Below are 26243 nucleotides of genomic sequence, written 5' to 3'. Positions count from 1 at the left end.
ACAAAAATACCCCACCTGGGTGAATAGCCAAACAGTATTTTGCAAGGCTTCTTCATAGACATTGAGCGACTTACTCCTATAGGAAAAGCTCCAGAGTAGTGAGAGCTTTTAAAAGCCATTATTAAAAAAAACTTTATTTTTAAATATATTCCTCTACTACAAAGGCTTGATTTCCAAACCGAATATATAATCTTGATTAACATGTAAATTGGGTGTCTGTGGACACAATGACCAGTTATGCATCATTTACACAGGCAAATTACCACTTTGAGTATGCAACCATGATGTCTTTGTGCACAAATTAGGTACACAATTTTGATCAGGTTCTCAGTCTGATTATATTTTTCCTTTATAGAAAGAGACTGTCTGTAATAAATAGCTGATTGCAGATTCCTTTTTTCCACAGCGTGCTATACACTGTTCTGTCAACATCAAAATAAGAGTAAAAAACACTGTATGTGAATTATTTTACTTTGTCCATAGTGAATTAAGTACTCAATAATATGGCTACATGCAAATTATGGAACTGAGTGAGATCTGACCTAGAGCTGTATGAGATAATCAACTTCTTTGATGATTAAGTGCAAAATTCTTGTGGTCTTACCAATTTTTCCCCTCCAGATTTGGCGCAAATATGATGCTGATAGCAGTGGATTTATTTCAGCTGGCGAGCTCAAAGTAAGTTATTTTAATCCTCTCTTTGGGCCTGATCTATAACCCACTGAAATCAATGGGAGTCTTTCCACTGGCTTTAGTAATTCCACTGCCTTTTCATGAGTTTGATAAATGGCATTTTAAAATTGTTCTGTAGCCATCAATCACTAGAAAACACACTGGCTGTAATTATAGCTGCTGGATCTGTGGTTCTCTTGCATGGTTGTGTGAGGAACTGACCAGTAGATCCTCTTATTTGTGGACCGGCTGAGCTCACCTTTGTGCCCCACTTCTTCCCCCCATCCCTGGGTTTACATCCCTTCCCACCCACCCCCCAATCACCTCTGGGCTGCTGTAGAGACAACCACCAGAGCACTCCTCCATATCTTACAAATGTGCACAGTCCCTAGCCCACCTCCCCTCTCCAACCCCTGCAGAACAGAGCCACAGCAGTTCCATTTTATTAACTAGCTAATTACTGTTGTGCCTATTAATAAATGGTTTTCTGTGCCTGCAAAGGTGAAGGCAGGATTTGGCTCAACATTTATTTCATTTTCAGGCCCAGGTCCGATTCAGGAAAGCACTTAATCAAACGCTTCACTTTTCACCACGTTCAGATCTATCCTTGGTCTGCAAAGCACTTGGGCAGCAAATTCGGCGATGAATCTGGGCCACATGCCATCTGACTAACTCCAGTGTATTGCCATCTTTTGACTTGTGAGCCATTGGACCGACGCTTCGAATTCTTCAGCTTAATGTTGAGGGTCTGTCAGCAGCCAATGCAGAGTCATTAGTCCTTAGCCAGTCGTCACAGTACCGACGTAATTTGTTTGCAAGAAACTTATGTTGCTTTCAGCATAGCAGGACGTTATGGTACTGATGACTTTGACCTCATCTCACACTCCCCTGATGTTTCAGATGGGTTTCTCTAACAACTTGTGATGTAGATGCGGTCAACTTCAGACTATGTTGCACATCCTTGACGAGTGCCTGCTGACTTCAACAGCGGGCTACTGGCTCTTCACCTGGCTGATGATGATGCTATCAAATGGCTGGGCACACTGTGCAGACGCTGAGAGAGATCATGTGTTTATGCTTAAGTGTGGATTTAGGTAATTAAACACCTTTAAAAGTCTGGTCCTAAGTGCTTTGTTGAGTTGGGGCCATAAATATTTAAGTTTATTTGGAAAGTTAAGTGTTTGGGAAGTAATAAATATCACTTACCAAAAAAAATACACTGTCCCCTCATACGGCTGATCCTCTAATTCATGGTTCCATTATGTCTGTTACGGGAGAATCTGATTATTTTAAAATGTATTTTAACACTACATATCAACTAAAAAAAACAAAAGATCAAACAAATTTAAATTAAATTGAAGCCAATGGAACTACTCATGTACTCAGAGTTAGGCATGTGCTTAAGTAAATTGATGAATTGGGGCCTCAGTTTTTAATATTATTCCTTGAACTCCAAAGGGTAAAGTCTATTACTCTGATTCTTTTCTGTCAATAGGACTTCCTGGGAGATCTCTTTTTGCAGCACAGAAAGATAATTCCTGAGGCAAAGCTGGAAGAATACACTGATACAATGGTAAGCAAAGATAGTATCATTTATTGTGACTAGAATTTCAGACAAATCAAACTCTGTCTAAACTTGTTCAAAAGTTCAGCTAAGGAGGTACCTTCATATTTACACAACCTAGACCCAACCCTCAGCTCCCTCTCCCTGCATAGACGCTGTCTCTCCCAACCCACACACAGACTTTCAGATCTCTTGTTCCTTAAAACCTACAATGCACAATGCTAGTTCCCTTCTTCACCCCACATCCTCGCAGGCTTTCCAGCTCCTTCCCTTCCTCCCTCCAGCCATCATGTAATCCTCAACTTGCTACTGGTAACAGCCTTTTGGGTAAGCAGCAGCATTTTGAAATTCACTAATCTAAGCCTGATCTTCAGGAATGAACACACACATACTTGAAATCATTGGTGGTTACGATGTATCCACAACATTGTGGCTGCAAGCAGGCATTTGTATATGCAAAATGGGTAGTTGTGTGCATAACATATGTACCCATCTGCTTGCATAATCAGCCATTTTGCATGCACAAATGTGGGTTTTATGCAAACAACTTAGGTTCCCACATTTGAAAATTGTATGCGGTGGGGAGGGGTGTGTGTGAGAGAGAGAGAGCATAAGAAACAAACTTAGAGAAAAATAGTTCATTTCTGATGTCAGTAATGAAGTGGATGACGTCATCCGAGTTCCATCAAAGGCTTCAGCTAATACTACTTTCATAAACAATTTGTGGACACATTCATAAGCACCCATGACTTCAAATTAGACCATTTATATCTAACTCGAGAACTAATTTAACTTCCTTTTGTTTTACTATCAAATCTCACATGTCCACTTATGACAGTACCTTTCCACTCCCCCACAAAAGGGATGAAATCAGACTGCAGAAGCAATTTTATTGCAAAAATAACTTGAAAATAGAAAATAAAAATCCCCACAATTAGCATAAAAGTCTTTTCAGGAGAGATTTCTGGCAGCAAATAGCTTTTGCAAGGCTCCATTAAGATTTACTTCCCTGATGAGTACTCTGAGCAACAGTTGGAGAGTAAGCAATTTGAAATTTGTAGACAATGGTTGGCTCATAGCCTCTGACTTATTTTCCCTTCCTTATGAGTTTCCCCCATAATTTCCCAAGACACAGTAACTGCCATTGCACACAATATGATTACCAACACAACAGGTGCAGTTAGATAGTAATACAATTGAGAAGAAACATGGTCCAGTGTTCAAGCATGGGGTGGGACTCAGAAGTTATCTGGTTTCTATTCTTAGATGCTCTACTGTCTTGCTGTGTGTCCTCAGACAAGTAATTTAACATCTCTGTACTTCAGAGTAAGATTCAACTTGGAAAAATGGCTGCTTTAGTGTATTTGGAGATATATAATCTCAAATGCAAATATGCAAAGTTTCAGAGTAGCAGCCGTGTTAGTCTGTATTCGCAAAAAGAAAAGGAGTACTTGTGGCACCTTAGAGACTAACAAATTTATTTGAGCATAAGCTTTCGTGAGCTACAGCTCACTTCATCAGATGCAAAATGTGAGCCATTAATGATGGCTTGGAATCTTGATGGCTCCCATTAACCAGGACAATTGGTTGTAAATGGCTCTGTTTACTTGTAAGTCTTCCTGTATACCTGTGTGCTGGCAAGTGGGTAATGAAGTCTTATAGTGACTTGTGATCATGTCACCTGAACTGGAATCCATCTTTAACCTGGTGCTTTTCCATTTAGAAAGAGGGGTGGGAACCCAGAGAGGGACAAAGGATTCCCGCCTTGTGCAAAAGATATATAAGGGGGTGGAACAGAACAAAGGGGGCTGCAGTCATGAGAAATCCCCTAGCTACCACCTGAGCTGGAACAAGGACTGTACCAGGGGAAAGGATTGGGCCCAGATTAGAAAGGAGTCTAGTCTGTGGAAAAAGAAAAGGAGTACTTGTGGCACCTTAGAGACTAACACATTTATTTGAGCATAAGTGAGCTGTAGCTCATGAAAGCTTTCGCTCAAATAAATGTGTTAGTCTCTAAGATGCCACAAGTACTCCTTTTCTTTATGCGGATCCAGACTTACACAGCTGCTACTCTGAAGTCTGTGGAAGAAACTTATTGGAACATCTCTGAGGGTAAGATTTTATCTATATTCAGTTTCTTAATGTATTAGGCTTAGACTTGCATGTTTTATTTTATTTTGCTTGGTAATTTACTTCGTTCTGTCTGTTATTACTTGGAACCACTTAAATCCTACTTTTTATATTTAATAAAATCACTTTTTGCGTATTAATTTACCCAGAGTAAGTAATTAATTCCTGGGGGAGCAAACAGCTGTGCATATCTCTCTATCAGTGTTATAGAGGGCAGACAATGTATGACAATTTACCCTGTATAAGCTTTATACAGAGTAAAACAGATTTATTTGGGGTTTGGGTCCGATTGGGAACTTGGTATCTGGGTGCTAGAGACAGGAGCACTTTCTAAGCCGTTTTCCGTTAAGTCTGCAGCTTTGGGGGGATGTGGTTCAGACCTGGGTCTGGGTTTGCAGCAGGCTAGGGTGTCTGGCTCAACAAGGCAGGGTTCTGAAGTCCCAAGCTACCAGGGAAAATGGGCTCAGAAGTAGTCTCAGCACATCAGGTGGCAGTCCCAAGGGGGTCTCTGTGATCCAACCCATCACAGATACAACTTGGACAAATGGCTGCTTTAGTGTATCTGGAGATATATAATCTGAAATCTGCAAAGCAGTTATGCCAGAAGAATTTAGGGTGCTATCTAACAGCAAATTAGACTTGAGTTTGCAATGCAATATTGCAGGGAAAAAAGTCCAATACAGTTTGGGCCTGTATATGTAGAAGTGTAGTGTCACAAAAGAGCGTTGTGATAATCCTCCTCTCTGTGATTCTCAGGCAACTGCATCTGGAATATTGTGTTCTGCTCTGGGCATAAAATTACCATAATACTGTTGACAAACTGGAAGGAGTTCAGAGATGAGTAGGCCTGAGGGATTCATTTACTAAGAAAGAATCAAAATATTAATTATGTATAGCTTGACTGTGCTATGACTAAAGGGCACATCGTAACAGTCCACAGATATTTGAAGGGTGTAAATATCTAGAAGGGAGCAAGTATAACTTGGAGTAATGGGATGAAACTAAGAAGGGGAATTTGTATCTGAACATTAGAAAAAATGGCAAATCATTAGGGTTTGGAATAGACTCCCTTGGCAAATGATGGAAGCTTTATTTTTTGGCACATTTAAAACTAGACCAGACAAAGTTTTAGTAAGGAAATAATAGGAAACAAACCTGCACTGGCAGGAAGCGAGATTAGCTAACCTAATGTATACCTCTAATCTCTAGATTCTAGGATACAGTTTCACCATCTGTAAAATGGAGATAATAAACTTTAGCTATTCCACAGTAGTATAGTGGGATTTATTAATTAATCTTTGTAAAGTCTTTTGAGATCCTCAAATCAAAGATACTATAGAAATGCAAAATGTGATTATTATTATTAATCATCATGTCTATCTAGAGAGAAAGGGTGATCTTGCAGCTACTGCACTGACCTGGGGTTCAGGAGTTCTAGGTTCAGTTCCTGGGTCTGCCACAGACTTCCATGAGGAAGTCACTTAATTTCTCTGTGCCTCAGTTCCCTGACTGTAAAATTGGAATCATTATACTTTTTTCCCCACTTGTGTCTATTTAGATTGTAAGGTCTTTGAGGCAGAGACTGCCTCTGCTATGTGTAAGTACAGTGCCTAGCACAATGGCACACTAATCTCACTTGGGGTCCTAAATGCTTCAGTAAAAAATAAATAATAAAAAATAATATCATGGTGTCAATAAAATGTGTGATGATCTAAAAATGTGTCAGTCTCAACAAGAACGTCGAAGTCTGTGCATCGCAGCATATGTAGTCTGTGGCTGGCTGCGCACATCTCAAATAGCACAGACTAGATGAGTGAGCCCCAGTGCTTCTGAAGGAGTGAATAAAGGACAGACAGATAGGTGTATTAGTTTTGACAATATGGCGAAGGTCTGAAAAAAGCAGCAGTCTATGATCCCATGCTGGGTATTTACAGCTTCTTGCATGTGAGAGAAGATACAGGATAGGTATCTGATTGATCAAGTGACAGAAACTATTGCTCCTATTAATATAACTGCAGCCCAGATGAAAGAAAGGTATCAGAGGCTTTGCAAAAGTCAGCTGTTATCTTCTGAGGTCCCAGAAATGGGCCAGGTGCCTCACAAAACAAGTGAAGATACTCTCCCTGCCCCCTTTTAATTACTGCTCTGGGCATTAGCAGCACTATGCTTTTCTTTGGAAGACTACCTCCAAAGCAAATGATTTTAAAATCAGAGCACTTAGGATGGAAAAGATTAGATTTGGGAGTAGGGGATGTAACCCTCCCCACCCACCCTCTCCAACAATCCGACCTATGTCATAAGGATTTGTCCCTCTGCATACTTTTATAACATATTCTGGGTCAGGAGGAGCTTATGGACCAGAGAGTGACTGCTGTGAATGTTTGTCTTTCACTCTGGGAATTGCTTTCATAGGCGCTAACATCATGGTAACTTTGCTGAAGTTTATTCTATGCTGCTTTGCCTTATAAATTCTATCTAATCACCACTTTCCGCATACCATAATACATACCCCTCTTCTTCCTCATCTTTATTTGTCGATCCCTTAAGTGACACAGATCATCTGTGTGAAACACAAGGCTTGTCTACATGGATGTTTAGTTTGCTGCAAGCTGGGGTGTGCATTTATCCCATGCTAACCCTCTTTCAAAAAGGACTAGATCAGAGCTCACTAATGAACTGTTAATGCACGTCAGTAGGGTTCACATGGACAGCTAGTCTGCGGGAGATTAGTATGAAGCAGACCGACTCCCCAGCTTGCTGCGAACTACTTGTTCATGTAGACAAGCCCACAGTGTCCAACGCAGTTTCTTTGCTTTATCTGTTTTCACTGTGAGTTGGAGACTTTTTCCCATTTTGAACACCCCTGCCTGAGTAATGTGGATTTCACTCATCTCCAGGAATGTGTTTCAATTTAGCATGTTGCTTAGCAACCATGCATTACTAGATCATTCCATTGCTTCACAGTACTTTATGATCTATGCATCGTTTTTGCTCCTTCATCAAAAGACTGCTGATTGTTCTTCAAGCTTCGGATCACAAATGGAAAGTAGTGAACCCTCTGGGATAGAAAATGGGCAGTGCTTTCACTAATGTTTATAAGGGCACCTTATGTATGCAAAATACAACCTTCAGGAGCGTCATTGGATATAGTCATGATGGAAACAGACGTAACCGCAGGATGCTTCTTTTCTTGGTGGTGGTGGCACTCTTTTGAGCCAAAAGGAATAGTCAGAGTTCACGGGGTATAATGAAGAGGAAAGAGATTAAATTAAGCAAGGGAGAATTTAGGCTCAATAGCAGGACGAATGTCTAACAGTAGGGCCTACTAGACAGTGGAACAATTTCCCAAGGAAAATGGTAGCTCAATAATTTATAAGCAGACTGGAGATTATATTCTAGCAGTTGGGAATTCTGAACAGTCTAGGGCAGTGGTTCTCAAAGCCGGTCTGCTGCTTGTTCAGGGAAAGCCCCTGGTGCGCCGGACCAGTTTGTTTACCTGCCATGTCTGCAGGTTTGGCTGATCGCGGCTCCTACTGGCCACGGTTTGCCACTCCAGGCCAATGGGGGCTGCGGGAAGTGGAGCAGGCCATCAGAGGAGTGAAGTTCTGGAATAGCCTTCCAAGGGAAGCATTGGGGGCAAAAGACCGATCTGGCTTCAAGATTAAACTCGATAAGTTTATGGAGGAGATGGTATGATGGGATAACATCAGTGGTGAGCTGGAGCCAGTTCGTACCGGTTTACGCGAACCGGTTAGTAAATTTAGAAGCTGGTTTAGAACCAGTTGTTAAAGGGTTGGGCAAACTCCAGCCCGCGGGTCACATCTGGTCCCACAGGACCGTCCTGTCTGGCCCGCCTGAGCTCCTGGCTGGGAGGCTCTCCTTGAGAATCCCTTTTTACTCACCCGGCAGCGCTCCAGGTCTTCGGTGGCACTTCGGCGGCGGGTCCTTCACTCGCGTCATGTCTTCGGCGGCACTTCGATGGCGGGTCCCTCAGTGCCACCAAAGACCCGGAGCGAGTGAAGGACGTGCCGCCGAAGACCCGGAGCAACTGAAGGAACTGGTTCTTCAGATTTTGGCCGCTCATCACTGGATAACATGATTTTGGCAATTAATTGACCTTTAACTATTCATGGTAAATAGGCCCAATGGCCTGTGATGGGATGTTAGATGGGGTGGGATCTGAGTTTCTACAGATAATTCTTTCCCGGATATCTGGCTGGTGAATCTTGCCCACATGCTCAGGGTTCAGCTGATCGCCATATTTGGGATTGGGAAGGAATTTTCCTCCAGGACAGATTGGAAGAGGCCCTGGGGGGTTTTCGCCTTCCTCCGTAGCATGGGGCCCGGGTTACTTGCCGGAGGATTCTCTGCACCTTGAAGTCTTTAAACCATGATTTGAGGACTTCAATAGCTCAGACATAGGTGAGAGGTTTATTGCAGGAGTGGGTGGGTGAGATTTGGTGGCCTGCATTGTGCAGGAGGTCAGACTAGATGATCATAATGGTCCCTTCTGACCTTAATATCTATGAGTCTATATCTATATGTACAGCTAGATACATAGCATTTTGCAATTCCCCATTGTTCAGGGGAAATTATGTTTGGAAGTGATTTAAGGATTCTTGTTCTTCCAGTTGCGGGGGAGGGGGCATATTCTCGGGGCAGAGTTGAAATCACTGCACTTTCTACCCATAGCTCTTATCAACAGCAGCCTGCTACAGGAATACTATAGCCGTGTACCTTGGGAGACCAGCAGGTACCATAGTTTAGAAAAGAAAATGGGAGGTTTTGATGATAAGGTGAAAATATTCAACCCTCCTAAACTGATGAGAAAGACAGTGAAAACCCATGCGGCAATGCCTGATACTGCTTCACCACAAAGAAAAAATAATAATAATAATAGTAGAAATAATCTCTCTCCAGCTGCACCTAATGAGGCTTCAATTGGACTTATGGGTTCTGGTGAAGTCACAGAAACCACAAGACTCAAGCTCATATGCTTGTCAGAACCTCAGCATGGAATCCCAGTCTTAATATATGTACTTTAGGGGGTATTGTTTATGGATGAATATTAGGCAGACCTAAAATTAACCTTGTGCTTGAGTTAACATCTCCTTCTCTCTCATTTATCTGTCTTAGGTCCCCCTGCTGTATTAGTACTGTAGTACTTCTTCACAGCCTCCTCCCACACCTCATTTCTGATCCTTTTTACCATTTTATTTAAGTTTCTTATTAGCCAGTAAGATATTGTAAATAAAACATCAATGGGCTTGATTCTTCATTGCCTTATATCTTGGATAGTCATTTATATCTGTTCCGAGAGGGTTTACATTGTTACCACTCTAAGCTGATAGCATTTTGCACCCATTTTGCACAGATGTACTTGGAGTACAGTGCAGGGGAGAATCAGGTCCAGGGAGGCTTTCTAGGATAATGTTGTCAATGGGCCAAATGCCAAGCTCCTTACCTGATTTGCTTCAATGCCAAGTAATTATTGAATCAGCATTTGCAGAGGAAGACTCTTTTTGCACCCATTTTCTAAGCTTGCACAGAAATCACCATCCTTTAGAAGCTTTCTTGCGTCTGTAACCATATAGCACTCAGTCATTTCAAGAATGACCAGAAACCTTTCATTCTTACGCAGAAGCCCCTTGCACTCCTTAGTTACCTTGAAAGTAAAGGCACTGACTGTTCTTAGCATTCTATAGTTCACAAAACTACTTCAGCTGTTAGTCCTGATGTAATGCTGCATGCAGGAAAAGCTCATTACCAGTTTGTGCTTCTGCAAATCAAGTTACATAGGCTGTTGAAATAATCACATACAGAGAAAGGTTATTGTTGTTCATTTTTTTTGAATACCCACTGATGATAACATCAGATTCACCAAAAGCCTTTAATTTGAGCACCACAATATCCACTATATTAAAAAAAAAGCACCTCAAAACACTATCTTTTCCTACAAAAGAATAAAGCATTAGTTTTGTGTGATAACAATATGAGTGCTGAGACCAAAAATTCGAACAGGATTTTGCCTGAATAAAAACTAATTATGAAGTACAGTAGTTGTTCCATGGAAATTAATGAATGGAGAGAACCTAGGGTGAAAGCCCCTCTGAAGTCAATGACAAAACTCCTATTTACTTTAATAGGGGTAGGTTTTGCCCCTAACCTCTCCCCATATAATTTGGTGGGGAAAAAGTTAACGCACAGGAGATATGGATGGGTTCTATCGTCAGCTCTGTCACAGACTTTCTGTGTGATCTTGAGCAGTTATTTAGTCTCTCTGTGCCTTCCTTTTTCCATCTGTAAAATGGAGGTAAGAGAACTTAGTTTCACAACACCCAGTTAATTCAGTCATATCAATGAAGTTCATAAGATCATCAGATGGAAGGCATATAGAAGTGAAAACCATTGTTTTTTATGACTAGTATACCCCAATTGCAGTATGTTTATGCACATTGTATGTTTTTTAGTGGCTCACGGTGCAAACCCTCATATCACAGGGTTTACTACTCACTGTTGGAGCACCTCCTTGCGGCCACATCTGGGGATTAGCTCCTTAACATTAACATCAAGTTTTTCACCACAAGGTTTAACGGTACCACCAAAGTTTTCAGCACAAATGGGCATTTGCAAGTATCTTTGTCATACAACACCTTCTGTTTAGACAGTCTGGTTTGTTCAGTACCCATTGTGTCCTTTAATTCCTTCCTGTACCCTTGCATGTAAATGGGTACTGGCTTTCCTTTTACTACAGTGTTCCGCATAAGTTTTTAATCCAAGCATATCTTTGGGGCTTTGGTATTTAGGGTTTGGTGAGGTAAGGATGCAGGGGTACCCTGCATACTGGCAGGCCCCTTATGGAGCTGTCTCCCAACCCCAGGGCTGTGCATATGCAAAAAGCCCACTTCCCCTCTTGGGGTCACCCTGTGGGTGAGTCCTTCCCATCCCCCTTTCTGGAGGATTGGGACTTGAGCTCTCTTGGTTAAAGGAATCTACCTGCTGATTAGGGTTAAATGTTTCTATCAGCAGGGCCTCAGCTGCTTGCTCTATGTTGTCAGCTAGGGGCAAAGCTTTCTCCTCCCTGTCAGCCAGGTAATTTGCATGTTCCCAGACATATTGCTGGTTGTTTGGATGTGGATTTAAAACCATTGTAAACTCAATTACTGGGCTCTGCCACAAAGAGACAGCATCAATTTCTGCCAGCATGTTAAAACTGATGTCTCGGTGACTTACAGTTACCAACTTCTGCTTCCACAAGGAATCAGATGTATCTGAACCCCACTAGGGTACTACAAAGATGTCTTCACTGGCATCTGGCAGTCTACTCTCAGAATTTGAGACACAGGCTGATTGCCTGGATGGACAGGTGCTGAATCAGCCACTCTATCCTAGGTATTTGCCCGCGTGGGATCAGCATGAGGATATTCATGTGCGAACAACATTACTTCCTCAAGATGCTGAGTAGGCAAAGACAACTGGTTACAGGGCTGCCTACATTCCATAAAATTCCCTTTTCCCCTTCTGAGGCCCCTTTTGAGAAACCTTCCTCAGTGGTCTGTAAAGTGAGTTCAGAGGGACTGTGCTCATTTGCAGAACTCTGGCAGTTAGCACTTGGAACAATTCTCTCAGCCCGCAATCTGCTACTATGGTCCCATCAGGAGTTAATTGGGCCAAATAACTCCCATACCCTTCAGGCACAACTACTTACTTGCAAACCTCACCAGGAAGCATTTTTCCTGAAGGAGCTTTCCCAAACAATAATCCATTTTCATTAAGCTTTGATAAAAATGCAATACTGTTTAAACATGCTGAGCCTTATTCTCATTTACACTACGCTCTTTTACACCCCTCTGGCAATGTAGAGGTACCTTAAAGTGGGCGTACATTTCATTTGTTCCCCCTGAAAGGCATCTTTATGCTGCCAAAATGGTTTAAATGAAAATCAGGCCCACAACTATTTAAACCTCCCATATGTGTTTGTACATAAATAGATCCATGATATGGGGGTGTACCTGCTGTAATTCTTTGTGTGTGTGTGTGCAATTATCAGATTAGATCAAACACTTGCATGCTTGAAATTAGCAAGTTTAATTAATAAATGTATCCCCAGGCATTTGATGTGTAATACTTGCAGAGATGGCACATAGCAGATGTGCATGAGCTACAGTTGTCCAAGTAATGGGATTATGTCTAGTTTAGTAGCTGTGGTACCTGAACTAATTTGTTGAAAGCCATTCCATATCGAGTACATAATACTCCATATTTCCATATTTCATGTGAAATTCATTTTTACAGAAAGGTACAACCTAGGCCTTCAGGTAGGACTTTCTTTTTCTTTGTTGACCTGAACAGACAAAAGATTAAATGTATTTGGAAATCTTATTTAGGATATTCGTCCTATAATAGGCAAAGTAGAATTTGAAAAGATGAGGGAGCTGCAGGAGGGGCTTGAAGTGGCTATAGCCCAAAATTTGCCTTATCTCTCCCGTAGCCACCCCTCCCAGCACAAAATTCAACCGTTATGCAGAAGAAAGGGTGGTATGGTATGGTATTGCCACGCTTACTTCTGTGCTCCTGCTGGCAGCTGCGCTGCCTTCAGAGCTGGGTGCCTTGCCAGGAGCAGTGGCTGCCACTCTCTAGCCACCCAGCTCTGAAGGCAAAGTGGAGAAAGCGGCAGCAGCTAGCCAGACACCTAGCTCTGAATTAGCACTGCCACCAGCAGCAGCAGAGAAGTAAGGGTCACATATCGAGCACGGGGAAGGGGTGGGGCATGGAAATAACAACAAATAGGAGGGAGCATGCCGGGAGAGAGATTGGGAGGAGTGTTCATAGGGGAGGGGGATCACGGAGGGGGGAGGAGGGCCTTGGTTAGGGGAGGGGAATCACAGCAGGGGAAGGATGCATAGGGGAGGGGGCAACACTGACAGAGGAAGGGGGGCATGGTTAGGGAAATAGGGAACATGGACAAGGGGTGGAGAGCCCCAAACAGAGGAAGTGTGGGTGGGGGTGGAGTTCCAGACAAGCAGGCATCATGCAAGGTGGGGACTGGCATGTGGTGGAGTGGTAACGCCCAGCCCAGTGCAGGACACTGCATGCTGTAAGGGTGGCACAGGGATGGGGGGCTGTGGCAGAGTTGGGAGCTCAGGGGATGCTACTGCTGTTAGTGGGGTGGGTAGGGGCCAGCAGACACCATGAGGGGTCCAGTCCCACCACTGTGGCAGTCTGAGGGCACCAGTAGCAGGCTTGCCAGGCGCTGAGCTGAGCTGTGTTGCAGGGCGGGAGGTGTGAGGTGTGCAGAGCTGTCCTCAAGCTGCAGGTCTGGAGGCCAGGTCAGCTTCAGGCCCCTTCCCATGAAGAGGCAGCAAGGGGCCACCTCAGTGCTCCCATATGTGTGCCCACAAGATGTAAAGTGCAGCCCCTGCAATTTTCTGTCTAGCCCACATCACACACACACACACCTGGGAAGAGGCTGGCACTGCTCCTGAGAGTTTTTCTTGGTTTGGCAAAGGCAGAGCTCAGAGAAAGGAGGCGGATGGGGGAGCTGGAAGCAAAAGGAAAGAAATGATTCTGATTAGTTAGAAAATACACATTTAAAGTCAATAAAATTTAAATTTTAGCTCCAAATTAAAATTAAGAGGGGACCAAACTGCTCAGGAGATTGGCAATGGGCTAGGGATCCTTTCACGTCTAGGTCACCAATTCTAATCTAGCCCATAGTAGTAGTCGTGAACACAGGTCATGGCTATTTGATGACACACACAAAAGACATTTTCTACTCTAGAGATCTTGTCATCTAAGTCAAACAGACACAAGGTAGACAACACACACTGGAAAGCCCAGATGAGGGAATAACTACAGTCGGGAGGGTTTTTTATTCCTATTTTATGTTTTATATTATGTGCTGCTTGAGGGCATCCTGGAAGGCAAAGAGACTTTAGAAGACACATGAATGAAAAAGTACTTAGTGGCTTGGCTTGACCTATGCACAATGAGTTATTGGCCTCAATCCACTTCTTAAGGTCACAGTCACATGTCCCGAGCACATAAATTGCCATCACAATTGGTATTAATTAGTATCTTTATTTCAGTCTCATAGAGAAGCCAAAGATTTAGTGGTCATGGAGGCTGAAATCCCCAAAGAGACTTATGGGTTCCCTATTTGATGTATTGCAGTGTATCGTGCTATTGGGCCTGTATTTAAAAACGTAAGGACCCTGAAAGAGGGACACTATATTGAGATTCTTGCTGACACAAGAGCAGGGGTGAAAATAACTTAAATGACTTACCGGTACACAGGGCGGCCAGGGTCCGGGGCAAGGCGGTGGGAGGGGGATGGCTCTGCGCCCCTGGAAGGGGCGGGGCCTCAGGTGGAAGGGGCAGGGCTGGGGCCAAAATCCCACACAAGGAAGTGGGAAAGGTGCCTGCACCTTAGATGGGCAGTATTCCATGCTCCGAGTTACCAGCAAGGTGTCATGGCTGGGTTGTGGGCAGCCAAACCTAGAAGTCGAAGCCAGAGTCTGCAGTCTTGAGACAGGAGTCAAGAGTCGGCTGGGTCAGGATATTGGGAGGTCAGAGGCAGGAGACAGACAAGCTGGCAGTCGAAAACCACACGTCAGATGCCAGGAGATCAAGCTGGGTCAGAATGCCAGGAGATCAATCAGGGGAAGCAGGAGCAGGTATAGCTAGCAGGAAGCACAGGGGGCACAGTCTGGACCAAGCTGAAACCCAGTTGTTCAGATGGCTTCCTGTTCCTGATGCTAGCTTAAGTAGGGCCAGCAGGTCCATCAGCCACGCTGGGACTCAACCACTCAGACCTCAGGGGCGGAGCCTCACACTGGGCTGGGCTTCATGGGTTTCAGGTAAACTATTGCCAGCAGGCTGCCAGGTGGAGGGTTGGAACATGGCTGCTCCCATGACCCTTGCAGGCCCTGGTTTGAGACCTGTGGGTCATGACAAAAGGGATTGGTATGAAGAAGTAGGCATTCTCCTCCCCCTCCCCCCATGCTGATCAGGAATGGGAGGAGCATGCTGCACCATAGGAGATGTATAGGTGGTGTGTTAGGGTAGTCAGCACACCTCTTGGGGACTTGGGCAATATTGCATTCCCTCTTCTCTGCTCTCCTTACAGTGGGAAGGGCACAGTGTAATTTTTCTAAGCCATTCTATGTTTGTATCTTCTTACCCAGCTCTCTGTGTTACTATATTTTGGTAATTTTATCGTCTTGATTTTAGATGAAGATCTTTGACAAAAATAAAGATGGACGGCTGGATCTGAATGACTTGGCAAGGTAGATATTAATGATACTGTTATGGTTTAGCGGCTCCTAGCGGCAGACCTGGGCAAGCTGATGGTTTATACAGCAGGGGCCTGAGTTTGAATTCTTCCTATGTTTCAAGTGACATTAGGCAGTCTAGGTGTTTCTATAGCATGGTCCCCATCACCACAGCATCCAAGTGCCTGATGCATTAGAGCTCTAAGGAATGCCAGGATTTGCCTCCCCCTCTCTAACATGCCCTAGAATACTTTGTACTGGCTGAAGAGGTGCTTCAAAGGAGGTGACATGGCAGCAGATGGAAAGTATTAGAAGGTTCTGGACTGTGTAAATAGAGGTGCAGTCAAGGAATAACTAAATATATAGAGAGAGGTGCCTTGATGTCACCTCTGCCCATATAGATATATATAAAGTGCCCCCCTTGTAACATGCATACTTAAAGCTGTCTCTTAAGTAGGAGAAAATGTATTTATTTATTTATTTATATATTCAGCTATGCCTTGACTACAGCTCTATACACAATCTAGAATCTTTTAATACTTTCCTTAGCTGCTATGTTACCTCCTTTGAAGCACCTTTTCAGCCACTACAAAGTGTATGTGTCTGTATGTATGTATGTGTGTGTGTATATATATATATATTCACTTGTGCCTTGACCTCACCTCTATCCATGCACTCCAGAATCCTTTAATGCTTTCCATTAACATTTAGCTGAGAATAATAACCCAGAATTCTTTAATACTTTACTTTCTGAGGCACACATTGAGAGAGAGAGAATGAAAAATACCATAGGGAGGCCATTATTCCAGCTTCCTCTTAGATATGGCTCTGTAAGCGGTCTGCTGATAACACATATGCTAGCTGACTCTTAGTAAAATGAGTTTAGTAGATTCCCTCCAGCTCAGAGTGAACATTTGTCATTTGTCACATCCCAAAACCTTCAGTGAGGGCACAATTTGACATGATTGGCATCCTGTGCTCAGGAGAAACCCAGAGCTGGAATAGTAGCTGGAAAGAAGGGCTTTTAGTAGTGCTTTAAGGGGAAATTTGTACGTTGTCAGTGCTCAAGACAGTATTACTTTGCCCTTCACTTTCACAACCAGGGAATTCATCCATGAGAAGATCTCTCTCTCTCTCTCTGTGTCATATATGTATTCCACTGATTCCACTTTAAAGAGCTAGAGAGAGAATTTCCTTTAATTCAGTGCAGCAATCCAGTTACAGAGGAGTAACTGGTCAGTAGCTCTCACTTTTAAGGCTAACCGCCTCCACTAGTCCTACCACTGGAAATGTTCTGTAAAGGTCATTAACATAAAGAAGTCCATTTTCAGAGCAGTGAGCCAAAGGATTCGTACTACAACTCCCCACAAACAGAGAGGGATTTATGGTCACATCACCCATAGATCTCTCTGAAAGTACCTCCTTCTTAAGACTGCTATAACCTACAATTTTGCCTTCTGGACAAGTAGAACTAATGCGATAACCAAAAAGATCATAATTTAGATCTCTCCCTTTAGGATTTTGGCACTTCAGGAAAATTTCCTCCTTCAATTTAAAATGGATGTAAGTAGCACTATTTTCTAATGCATTCATTCTGCTTTTTTCAGCTGAGATAACTCAGCCTTAGCCTCAACCCATTATCATTTTTTCCCCTGCACTTAGGCTTGTAGTACAGAAGAAAGGAAGAACGATTTTGAGAAAATCTTTGCACACTACGATGTTGTGAGTTCTGTGGGGTGTTTTATTATACTGCAGTTTAAGTGGCACATCGGGACTTGCGCTCACATTCATAGAATATCAGGGTTGGAAGGGACCTCAGGAGATCATTTAGTCCAACCCCCTGCTCAAAGCAGGACCAATCCCCAATTTTTGCCCCAGATCCCTAAATGGCCCCCTGAAGGATTGAGCTCACAACCCTGGGTTTAGCAGGCTAATGCTCAAACCACTGAGCTATCCCTCATTGGGTGATGCTCCATTGTTCAGAGTCCCTTTCCCCAGGGGAAGCAGTGTTTATAGAATCACAGAAGCAATGCTGGCCTTAGCTCTGGGCCCTTCAAGCAGTTTTGCACCGCATGCATGCCTCACCCCATCAAACAGAATGCCACCTTCAAAACCCCATTCATAGCTCTTTTGACTGCAGCACCAGTGGGGCACAGTAGAGACTGAATTCCCTAATTGTCCCATCTCACTTGGAAAGCGGCACTTCAGTGCCATTTCCTGCCTTCACAGGACTTGTAGGGTAGTCATCAAAGAGCCTCACAAACAGCTGAGGGAAGATGTCACCACAGTTGGAGGGGAGAGGAGAAATCACAGGTGATGGTTTGGGGGATAGGATTTTATGGATACATAGAGTTTGGGGGGACCTGATGGGTAGAAAATATTACTATATTTCTGACTTGGTGAAATGCCTTTAATGTTTCCTCTGTCTTTCAGAGTAAAACAGGAGCACTGGAAGGTCCAGAAGTGGATGGGTTTGTCAAAGATATGATGGAGCTTGTCAAGGTGGCTTCAGGATTCTTTGCATTTATTGTTTCCCGTATTTTTTATAGGAATGACATGTTCCTGATTTGCACAAACCTTTGAAAATCTGGAATCAGATTTATTCATAAGATGAAATTAATTTCATGGTCTCAGCATGAACACTATTGGACATTTGTCCAAGTCACACTAACACTGTCAGACATACAGTCTGGTATAATTCAAAATAACCAGCAGTTTCTTCTTAATAGACACCTAAGATAGTTTATATTCTAAATTAGACAGACAATGCAGTTCAACAAACACTAGTTGAAGGTTCAGTCTCTGACTGGTACATATACACACTTTTTTCTTTGGTCAAGTTCATGTAGGATTCAATGATTGAAGGGCACTGATTTAGCTGTCGGAGGTAAAGGGGAAAGAGGGGAATCCTGCATAGACAGTACCTGGCTCTGTCTTTTCTTATCAGTTCCATTATGAGTGCAAAGGAGCCCAATCCTACGAGGTGCTGAATGTTCAGTTCCCAGGGAAGTCATAAGTAGAGTGAGTGAATAATTGATTTTTTCGATTTGGTGACCAAACCAAATCACACAGAATGTTTCAAATGTTGATTTGAAATGACATTCGCTCCAGGTAACACTGAGGTGATGGTAGTAGGCGGGTAGAACAACCAGAGGAAATGGTGGAGATTACATCACTTCCTTCAATTACAGGATCTTACCCACCTTTTATTACTGTGGTTTGCAGTCCAGTGGGGGAAGGGGTGTTAATCAAATCTTCAGGTGTTATTGGATGTGCAACCCTGGTCAAGACCTTGTCTACACTAAAAAGGGTTTGCTGATATAGCTATCCTGGCAAACTGCCATAGTGGGGACGCAGTTTATACCAGCTAAAGAGAGCTTTTGCTGGTATAGCTTCGGTGAATGAAATAAGCTATGCCAGCAAAAGCACTTTTTCCTGGTATAACTGCATCTACACTAGGGCTTTTACAGACATGTCTATGTCAGTTAGGAGAGTGATTTTTTTTCACTCTCCTAACCAACATAGTTATATCAGAAAAACTTAAGTGTAGCACAGATTCAGATTCCATTTGTGCTCGCCAGGAAAGTTATAATCTTTTCTTTAGATGTGGCCCTTGCCATAATTGTCCATGTCTTTGCTATCTCCATATTGAATTAGTACATATGTGTTCTGCATAGAGCTACACCTGAAAATCATCTGGACTCTTCAGCTAGTGCAGGCAATGCCCTGCCTGTTTACTGGTGCATCTCACAGACAGCAGATTATAACTGCACTGACTTCTATTTCATTTCCAGGTGCAATTTGAACTGTTGATTTTGACCAACATAGTTTCAATCTTGGCAACCTTAGGGTATGTCTACACTGCAAAAAAAACCACGGCAGCAAGTCTCAGAGCCCAGGTCAGTTGGCTCAGGTTCATGCTATGGGGCTAAAAATAGCAGTGTAGATGTTTGGGCTCAGGCTGGAGCCCAGGCTTTGAGACCTGACAAGGCAGGAGGGTCTGGGAGCCCAGGCTCTAGCCCAAGCCCAAACGTCTAGACTGCTATTTTTAGCCCTATAGCACGAGTTCCACAAACCCAAGTCAGTTGACCTGGACTCTGAGACTCACTGTGTAGACGGACCCTTGGAGGCTTTCCATATGAAACTGCATTTGAGATACGCTTCAGCTAAGAGCTATCCCAGTTTAGAATCATCATCAGAGTTTGAACCTTCAGCATTGCAGCACAGACTGCTCCTACTTGAGCTACAGGGCTAACTGTATTTGCTGGCAGCAAGGGAAGGTTGTTTGAGAGTGGTTGTGGGGGAAGCTGAGTGCTCTATGTGTTCCCCACCCCTGGAGTTTGGAGAACTCCTGTCCTATGTGTTGCCCCCAGAGAGGGGAATGGCTTTTGGTGCCATGTGCTGGGTTTTGGTGGATGGCTGAAGGAAGCCCAGCCTGTCTGTCTGTCTCTTCCCTCCCAGGAGTTGGGGGAGCTCCTGGCCCATGTGGTAAACCTAAGGGAAAGGACGTAAATGGACCACTGGGGCCATGCTCTGGATCAAGAAGTTAATAGAGAGGGAGCCTGCCTGACCAGTCTTCCCTTCCCCCTTCCTCTACCTACAGTTAGTCCAGTACTTTGCTAGTGTTCCCATTGCAGCATGTGCTGGTACTGCTGCTTTGGTCCAGCCTGGGAATGTGCAATGACTTTGGCATATTACCAAAACTTTCCTGAGGAATGTCAGAGAGAGAAAGGAATTGGCAGTTTTTAACACTTTATATCTCAGCAAATTCTGAATGGCGTGTCCTGAGAGAAAGAAAAGGCACTTGTGTAGCCCAAGAGGATTTCCCCTGCCAAATATCAAAGGTGTTCTGCAAACAATGGAGGTGGGGAAGCTTCTCAAAGAAAAGGTCCCAGGCATTCTTTATAATGGAAAGTGCTAGGCAGCCTAAATATAGGGTGGTTGTTACCAGCTCCTCCTATAATAAAGTGTAATTAGTCAGGAGCATATCTTATATCAGTTAAAAATCAGAACTAGTCTTTTATATTGACTGTGCGTATCCAGAGACTAACCATATGGATTGGATATGATGCCATCTGCCTTTCAATATCTGAAAGGCTGATGAACATCAGTTCTTGTTCTTCCATAACCTGAACGCCATCCACTCTCAATCTTTTCCTTCCCACCATTTACACACAGTTAACTGTTGGCTGCCTTTTAGCCTTGTGTATGTGTAGCCAATAACAACAACCACAACAACAACGAAAATAGCAGATACCACTTATCCGTGGAAATATATAAAATGTACTTTTGTAAATTGGTCTCAGATGAGCAGATACGCTTTCAATAACCTGTTTTTCACATTTGCCACGGTGCCTGAAAAGGTTGTGAAGACCTTAGTAACCAGGACAATGACTGAAACAAAGAAAAGAAGACACTTGGTCATGTGCTGTGGGAACATTCTTCCCTCAAGGGATTTCTTCATCATCATCTTCCTCTTTGTAACCATGGCTGAATCTGATATTTTTGACACTACAAATTCTGTTCTCATTGTGAGACTGTGAGAACAAAAGAAAGATGTTAATGCAAAGAAATGATACAGCACTACTGCAATACAATGGAAATGTAGCCATTAAAATAAGTCTTCTAAAGTGTGTTAGCCAGCCCATGGTATTTCAGGATTATTTAAATCCATAGAATTAGTCTGGCACATAGTACTAACTTAGAGAATATTTATCTATCACACACATTCCACAAGGCACAACGTTTGTGCAAAAAAACAGGGTTAAAGTACAGGATTGGGAGTCAGGAGAGCTGGGTTCTGTGCACAGCTTCGCAGCACGTTTTGCTGTGTGATCGTAGATCATTTAACATCCTTGTGGCAGGGAAAACACCACAGCAGCCCAATACTGTAGCATTTAATTTCAGAAAGGGAGACTACACAAAAATGAGGAGGTTAGTTAAACAGAAATTACAGCACCAAAAGTTAAATCCCTGCAAGCTGCATGGAAACTTTTTAAAGTCACCATAATAGAGGCTCAACTTAAGTGTATACCCCATATTAAAAAAACATAGTAAGAGAACCAGAAAAGAGCCACCATGGCTAAACAACAAAGTAAAAGAAGCAGTGAGAGGCAAAAAGGCACCCTTTAAAAAATGGAAGTTAAATACTAGTGCGGAAAATAGAAAGGAGCATAAACTCTGGCAAATGACGTGTAAAAATATAATTAGGAAGGCCAAAAAAGAATCTGAAGTACAGCTAGCCAAAGACTGAAAAAGTAATAGCAAAAAAATGTTTAAGTACAGGGGCAGGGGATTGGGGTGCAGAAAGGGGTGCGGGGTCTGGGAGGGAGTTTGGGTGTAGGAGGGGGATTCTGATCAGGGGCAGGAGCTTGGGGTGAAGGAGGCGGTGTGAGGTGTAGGCTCCAGCCAGGAGGCACTTACCACAGGCGGCTCCCAGCTGGTGGCACAGCAGGGCTCAGGCAGGTTGCCTGCCTGCCTGCCTGCCTGCCAAAGCCCCAAGCTGCTCCTGGAAGCAGCTGGCTGCTAGCACGTCTTTGTGGTCCCTGGTGGGAGAGGGACAACATGTCTCCATGTGCTGCCCGTGCCTGCAAGCGACGCCCCCATAGCTCCCATTGGCTGGTTCCCGGCCAATGGGCACTGCGGGGACGGTGCTGGGGGTGGGGGCAGCGTGCAGAGCCACCTGCCCCCTCCCCCCTCCGGGCCTGGGGCCGCAGAGATGTGCTAGCAGCCAGCTGCTTCCAGGAGTGGCGTGGGGCCACGGCATGCAGGCAGCCTTCCTGAGCCCTGCTGCGCCACAGGACTGGCCCAGAGTTGGAGATCACGGCCTGTGATTTATTTTTGCAGGGTCCCCCTTGAGCCAGGGCCCTGGGCTGCAACCCCTAAAGTCCCTGCCTTAATCTGGTCCTGGGACTAATAACTAAACTATCATTTAAATCAGCTTCTGTACCAAATGACTGGAGGATAGCTAATGTGACACCAATTTTTAAAAAGGGCTCCAGAGGTGACCCCGACAATTACAGGCTGGTAAGCCTGACCTCAGTATTGGGGCAAACTGGTTGAAACTATAGTAAAGAGCAAAATAGTCAGACATATAGATTAACATAATTTGTTGGGGAATAGTCAACATGGTTTTTGTAAAGGGAAACCATGCCTCACTAATCTACTAGAATTCTTTGAGGGGGTCAACAAGCATGTGGACAAGGGGGAACCAGTGGATATAGTGTATTTAGATTTTCAGAAAGCCTTTGACAAGGTCCCTCACCAAAGGCTCTTAAGCAAAGTAAGCAGTCATGGGATAAGAGGGAAGGTTCTCTCATGGTAACTGGTTAAAAGATAGGAAACAAAGGGTATGAATAAATGGTCAGTTTTCAGAATGGAGAGAGGTAAATAGTGGTATCCCCCAGGGGGTGTACTGGGACCAGTCCTATTTAACATATTCATAAATGATCTGGAAAAAGGGGTAAACAGTGAGCGGGCAAAATTTTCAGATGATACAAAACTACTCAAGATAGTTAAGTCCTAGGCAGACTGCGAAGAGCTGCAAAAGGATCTCTCAAAACTGGGTGATTGGGCAACAAAATGGCAGATAAAATTCAGTGTTGATAAATGCAAAGTAATGCACATTGGAAAGCATAAGCCCAACTATACATATAAAATGATGAGGTCTAAATTAGTTTTTACCACTCAAGAAAGAGATCTTGGAGTCATGGTGGATAGTTCTCTGAAAACATCCACTCAATGTGCAGCAGCAGTCAAAAAAGCTAACAGAATGTTGGGAATCATTAAGAAAGGGATAGATAATAAGACAGAAAATATCATGTTGCCTCTATATAAATCCAGGGTACACCCACATCTTGAATACTGAGTGCAGATGTGGTCGCCCCATCTCAAAAAAGATATATTGGAATTGGAAAAGGTTCAGAAAATGGCAACAAAAATTATTAGGGGTATGGAACGGCTGCCATATGAGGAGAGATTAATAAGACTGAGACTTTTCAGCTTGGAAGAGAGATGACAAAGGGGGGCATATGATAGAGGTCTATAAAATCATGACTGGTCTGGAGAAACTACTCTGAAATAAGGAAGTGTTATTTAGTCCTTCTCGTAACACAAGAATGATGGGCTACCAAATGAAATTAATAGGCAGCAGGTTTAAAACAAAAGGAAGTATTTTTCCACACAACGCACAGTCAACCTGTGGAACTCCTTGCCAGAGCATGTTGTGAAGGCCAAGACTATAACAGCGTTCAAAAAGAACTAGATAAATTCCTGGAGGATAGGTCCATCAATGGCTATTAGCCAGGATGGGCAGGGATGGTGTCCCTAGTCTCTGTTTGCCAGAAGCTGGGAATGGGCAACACGGGATGGATCACTTGATGATTACTTGTTCTGTTCATTCCTTCTGGGGCACCTGGCATTGGCCACTGTCGGAAGACTGGGCTAGATGGACCTTTGGTCTGACCCAGTATGGCCATTCTTACGTTCTTATCAGTCACTTATGCTCTGGGCGAAATACAGAAATTATGTTAGACTTCCTTATTTAGACTCCCTTAAATCTAATTAAACCCACTGTACCTACGTAGAGCCACAAGACCTTTCCCTCATCCTTCTGTCCGTTTCAGTTGCATCTCCTCCCTCAGTGTGTTTCATGTGCTTCAGTCATTCTGGAATTCCCATTGACACATGTTGTTAGAAAAATGACTTAGAGATTTTCTCTCCCAACAATGATTCTTTCTTTTGTCTCCAGCCCAGCATTAGTGGTGTGGACCTGGATAAGTTCCGTCAGATTCTGCTGCATCACTGTGATGTGAACAAGGACGGAAAAATTCAAAAATCTGAACTAGCCTTGTGTCTTGGGCTTAAAATGAACCCATAGATTTGAATGTGCTTCACCTATTGTTTGCAATGTTTTCTTTGTAAGAACTTGCTGTTGCTGGTAGAACTCTTTCAGTGCTGTGTTAACAATCTGTGTGATAGTGCTGAACGTGGAAGATATAGGCACCTCACTGCTGTAATGAAAGTGCATTTGCACCAGGATGCCACAGAGTGGAGAATGCATGAAGGGCCTTTCAATTCAATAACTAGATTCACATTGTTCAGTAGAAGAAATTACGTGTGGGGCCTCTGTATTTTTTATAAATAATGTCCATATCCACAGACATACCAGTTTATCAAAAATGGAGATGTCGTTCCATTACTTCCTTCATAAAATACTGCCACAATCAGTTCTTTGGAGTAGGATGAGTCTTTCCTTAAAATGTAAGATTAGTGCTCTCATGCTGTAGCTGCTTTCATTGTCTGATTTTTATGATGACTGCCTTTGTCTGATTTTTATGATGACTGCCTTCTATGTGAAGTCACGATATTTCTAAACATGAGCATTGTGCTTTACTTGTGCATACAACATTATAATACTGGATGGATTGCAGTTTATTTGTGCAAGAATAAAAACAGCAATTAAGGAAATACAATAAGATTGGTGCTTATGCATTACTTATGGACAGCCATACATCACAGTTTGCTAGTCATACTATACTATGTATATGCTATCTGTCATCTCACAGTATTTATACTGAGCACATCAAGTGGAAAGATTCACATGGTTCAGTAGAAGAAATTATCTGTGGGGCCTGTGCATTTTTTATAAACAATGTCCATATCCACAGACATACCAACTGATCAAAAATGGGGAACACCATTCCATTACTGCCTTCATAAAATACTGCGACAATCTAGAGTAGGATGAGCCCTAGTGGATCTGTCAAGCCTTAGCTTTAAGTATACCAGACAACAGAGTACAGTGGAAACTTCTCACAGAGAAATCACTGCACAAAATAATTTCACTCGGGGCCAAATCCTTCTTTTGACACAAATCTAAGTAAAATGGCTTTGTGCAGGGTTTCCCATTAAGGAGACTAAGGCTCAGAGTCAGCAAAGCACTTGCTCAACCTGAACTTTATTTTTTTAAATCAGTGGGTCTTAACCATGTGTTTACATGCTTTGCTGAACTGGGAACTAAATCCCTCCCTCCATGGCCTCCGTGACACTATTGGAGCCTCAGGGCCGTAGCATCTGTTGCACTCTGTGATCTTCCATTTCAGGGGAACCAACCAGTGGATACATGTGGTCAGCGATGCACTGACCATACCCACAATACACTGTCTGCTCTTCCTTCGAATAATCTCCTCTTTATTTGCAAAGAGAAACCAGCTGAGGAGACGTGTTCAGTAGAACCTCTGTAGTTCTGTTGCACTGAGGATCTGCCATATCCATGGAGGCAAGATTTCCCCTGTAAGTGAAAGTTCACTAGATCTACAATGCACTTTGCACATTGCAAAGCACTGGAATGGTATGATTCTATTCCTTCGTATAATATTTACAGAAATGATCTTTAATAAGTCAACGTTAAGTCCTATTGATTTCAATGGGACTACTCATATGCTTCAGTACTTTGCTGAACAGAGGTGTGTTTATTCGTGTCCTTCAGTGTTTTGCTAGATCAGGACCTTAACTCTCAAATCTGATTATTATCATTCTGACAACAACATGGAATCACAACAATAATAACTGAGTTTTAACAGTGTTTCATGGAAAGCAGTAAA

At 43.2% G+C, this 26243-nt stretch overlaps 1 protein-coding gene across 1 annotated transcript in view; it reads left to right on the top strand.

Moving 5' to 3' along the window:
• SCGN (secretagogin, EF-hand calcium binding protein) overlaps positions 1-25124 on the top strand; it is a 53095-nt gene extending 27971 nt beyond the window's left edge. The window contains exons 5-11 of the mRNA XM_074944759.1: positions 622-678; positions 2168-2245; positions 15599-15654; positions 17157-17202; positions 17302-17361; positions 18073-18141; positions 24389-25124. Coding sequence (XP_074800860.1) covers positions 622-678; positions 2168-2245; positions 15599-15654; positions 17157-17202; positions 17302-17361; positions 18073-18141; positions 24389-24517 — 495 coding nt within the window. The 3' untranslated portion in view covers positions 24518-25124. The remainder of the gene's footprint in view (positions 1-621; positions 679-2167; positions 2246-15598; positions 15655-17156; positions 17203-17301; positions 17362-18072; positions 18142-24388) is intronic.
• Positions 25125-26243: the final 1119 nt, after the last annotated feature.

This window comes from Natator depressus, chromosome 2, assembly GCF_965152275.1.
Source record: "Natator depressus isolate rNatDep1 chromosome 2, rNatDep2.hap1, whole genome shotgun sequence".
Classification (NCBI taxonomy): Eukaryota; Metazoa; Chordata; order Testudines; family Cheloniidae; genus Natator; species Natator depressus.
Note: the sequence above shows the minus strand (reverse complement) of the source record. Positions and strands in the feature narration are given on the sequence as shown.